At 36.1% G+C, this 3,525-nt stretch overlaps 1 protein-coding gene across 1 annotated transcript; it reads right to left on the bottom strand.

The window, feature by feature from the left end:
* Positions 1 to 2,155: 2,155 nt before the first annotated feature.
* LOC102604744 (uncharacterized) lies at positions 2,156 to 3,294 on the bottom strand. Its single transcript, XM_015309644.1, has 2 exons — positions 3,062 to 3,294; positions 2,156 to 2,977 (listed from the first exon to the last, which is right to left on the bottom strand). Exons 1-2 carry the CDS (start codon positions 3,068 to 3,070, stop codon positions 2,156 to 2,158), a joined length of 831 nt encoding a protein of 276 aa, XP_015165130.1. The 5' UTR covers positions 3,071 to 3,294.
* Between the last annotated feature and the right edge of the window lie 231 nt (positions 3,295 to 3,525).

Below are 3,525 nucleotides of genomic sequence, written 5' to 3' on the forward strand. Positions count from 1 at the left end.
TGTTTGACGACTTCATCATTTTTCCCAAGAAAATAAGGTAGGAATTCGTTTTATCTTTTAATTTCCAGTATAAAATGTTAATTTAAAGTTTTTTATGGTTTAGTTTCTTCTGAATTTTGTGATTAGGTTTTGTATTGAAAATGTCAAATGCAATGTTGAATCGTATTTGTAATGATGAGAATGATCCGATGTTGCGAGTGAAATTGCGATGCAAACATGGTGACTTACTATCAATGCAAACTTCATGGTCGAAGCATAATCCAGCTCGAAGATTTTGGTCTTGTCCACTCTATCGTGTATGTTTCCTAATTCTTTTATGGAGATCTTTTGTTTATGTATTTTTCTTTAATTTGTTTTTTGCGTATTTTAGGAGGATGTGTGCAACTTCTTTAGATGGAGGGATCGTGAAGATGTTGATATACGATCCAAGTACGTAATTCCGAGATTAGCAAAGAGAATTAAGGAGTTGGAAGAAGTATTGGACATCTTATGAAAGTCGTGTTGAAAGTAACCAAGTCGTGACAAAGGAGAAAAAGAAGAGCAAAATGTTGTAACTTGAAGCTAATTGTCTTGATTATTATTGTGTGTTTTCTATTTTTAAGTCTAACCAAAAATGTGAAGGATGGAAGTTGTAGGTGTGTGCACCAAAATTGCCATAGACATCTTTAGTTACTTTCAAGTTTTTGAAGTTGTAGGTGTGTAACTAGAAGCTAAGCTAATTGTCTTGATCTTGCTAGTTGTAGGTGTGTGTAACTTGAAGGATGGAAGTTGTTGAATGCTCAAGTTATTGTTGGTCTTTGTTGTTGAAATAGTTATGATTTGAACAAGTTGTTAATGTATTTGGTTCTCTTGTCTATATTATTGTGGCAACCATTTTGAGAAACTTCAAAAATATGTTCAACTACAAATAAAAAGGCAACAACAAACCTGATCAAAAAGATGACTTCATTTCAACATAATCATTCAAGTTTTGTTTGGTTACACGCAAAATTGAGTTTGATTTCAACCAAAAACAGTACCAAAATATACATAATTAAAATTTTGTTTTTCAAAATGAACAAGACAACATCAAAATGCCCTACTTCCATGGCACATAAGTCTTCCTACTTAAAGTTGTTTGGCTTTGGCTATTAGCAGTAGCAGCAGCTGCAGACCTAGTTCTTTTCAGCCCTCATTCTTTCTAGGTTGCTACTGGTAATAGTTGTCTTCCCCTTCCATTTGAATCCACGTACTAGTATGTAGCCAATATCACCAGTAACAACATCAGCCCTCTTTGTCACTCTTGTACCAGTATTGATGACTCTTCTACTTGGCAATCCAGGCTGCTTAGTCAGATAAATACACATTCAAATATAAGATATTTAGGTTTGCATTGAAAATTGTAAACTTACATTGAGAGTTGTAAATCCATCTTCAGCTTGGTATATGCCAGCACCTACCATTCTTGGACTTTTAAAAGGTCTTGTTTGTCCTCCACTAGTGTCCTCATGTTCTACTGGTCTCTTCCCTCTTTCTAGGCCTCTTCTACTGCAGGTTGCTTCAGAACTAGTTTGACTATGTTGAGTCATTCCTCTTCCTCTACCAAGTCCTTCATTCACATTTCTTTCTTGAGGTATTCCTCTTCCTCTACCTGTTCCTGATCCTGTACCTCTACCTCTACCTCTACCTCTCCCTCTACCATTTACAGTCTGTACTTTGAAAACCAAAATATTAAAGCATATCTATGTTATCTAAAAATGATATAATAATTAGATATATTACCTCTGTGTTTGTAGCAGTTCCATGTGATTGAGTTGGAACACCTATAGAACTTGAAACTCTTCATGTGCCTCTTCCTCTTTCATTATTTGTGGTGGCCTGTGAAGAGGCTCTAGGTGGTTGAGTTGAACTACTAGCCCTTGCTCTGCCTCCTGCTACTCTTCCTGCGCCTCTTCCTCTACCACTTTCAGTAGCCTGTATATTAATATATCAATATATGTACATATAACTTACATTTGAAAGTAACAAATAAAAGTACATGTGCCTAAGAAAATGGTGCAGTTGATTGACTTGGACCAGCCTGGTTTCTTGTAGGACATCCTCTTTTATTGTGCCTTTGTGTACCACAGTTGCTACAAGTCATAATAACACCTCTTTTGCTAAGCTTTCCAATTTTTCAGCTTTCATCTGCCCCATTTCTTCTAACCTTACCTGGTCTTCCAGGCAACTTCTTGATCTTTGGTGGCTTTACAATTGGATTATTTGATGTTGGCCACATTTTCATGTTATTCATTGGCTGAATAAAATGGGCATATGTGCTGAGGTACGTTTCCTTGCTATAACAACTAGCCACATAATGGATTGGTTCCAACTCCTTGTAATGAAGGGCAGCAACACCATGAGGACAAGGAATGCCCCTGAGCTGCCAGGATCTGCAACTACAACTCCTACTAACAATGTCCACAGTATGTGTAAATCCATGATGTTTAATCTCAAAACCTCTTTCTCCATTCCAAGTCAAGTTACATTGCATAGACTTTTCAATATTTTCTTGCAAAATCTTCAAAGACATAGGAGATATATCAGTGATCCAAGTGTTTGAGAACTCTCTCAAATCACCAATTCTTTTCATCATCTTCACCCTTATCTCCTCAAGCATTGTGATTATTGTTTTATACCTTGCAAGCAGTATCCAAGTATTAAAGCTTTCTGCCATATTGTTGTCCACAACATCACATTTGCTATAGTCTTGAAAATACTTCTTGCACCATGTATTCAAGTTGTACCATAAAAGATCATCCAAACATTCTTGTCCTAATTTCTTCATTGCCTGTATATTATCCTTCATCTCAGCTTCAAATGTGGATTTAGCAATCCTCCAAAACACTCTTCTTCTTTCAACTCCTTTCCAGTTTTTACACCAATTTGCAAGAACATGTCTTGCACATTTTCTGTGTTCAACCAGTGGCAATACATTTTCAACAGCAATTTCTAGTCCCTAACAAACCAACATAACAGAAAAAGAATAATTAAAATGCAAAACTCAACAACAATAAAACAGTAAGATCAGTAAGATAATTACCTTTTGCATATCAGTAATGATGGATAGTTGATGCCCTTCTCCAAGGTCAAGATCATTCTTCACTAGTTCAAGAAACCATGTCTAGGTAAACTGATTCTCAACCTCAACAACTTCCCAAGCAATAGGCAGCATTTGGTTGTTTCCATCTCTACAAACTGCCACTAACAACTGGCCTTTACACACACCTTTGAGAAAACTCCCATCAAAACCAATCAACCTCCTAGCACCTTCAAAAATTGCTTTCTTTAAAGCATTGAAGCAAACATAAAAATCCTTCAAAAAAAATTCTGCCCAGTTTCATCTTCTTCTACAACCTTCACTACACAAGTACTACCTGGATTACTCCTTAAAATTTCATCTTTATAATAAAAAATCTTACCATACTCCACAATGTGATCACCCATGATCTCTTGTAACACTCTAGTCCTAGCTCTTCTCACTGTTGTCCTACCAACATTAATATC

The sequence above is a fragment of the Solanum tuberosum genome, unplaced genomic scaffold, assembly GCF_000226075.1.
Source record: "Solanum tuberosum cultivar DM 1-3 516 R44 unplaced genomic scaffold, SolTub_3.0 scf00112, whole genome shotgun sequence".
In the NCBI taxonomy this organism is placed as follows: domain Eukaryota; kingdom Viridiplantae; phylum Streptophyta; class Magnoliopsida; order Solanales; family Solanaceae; genus Solanum; species Solanum tuberosum.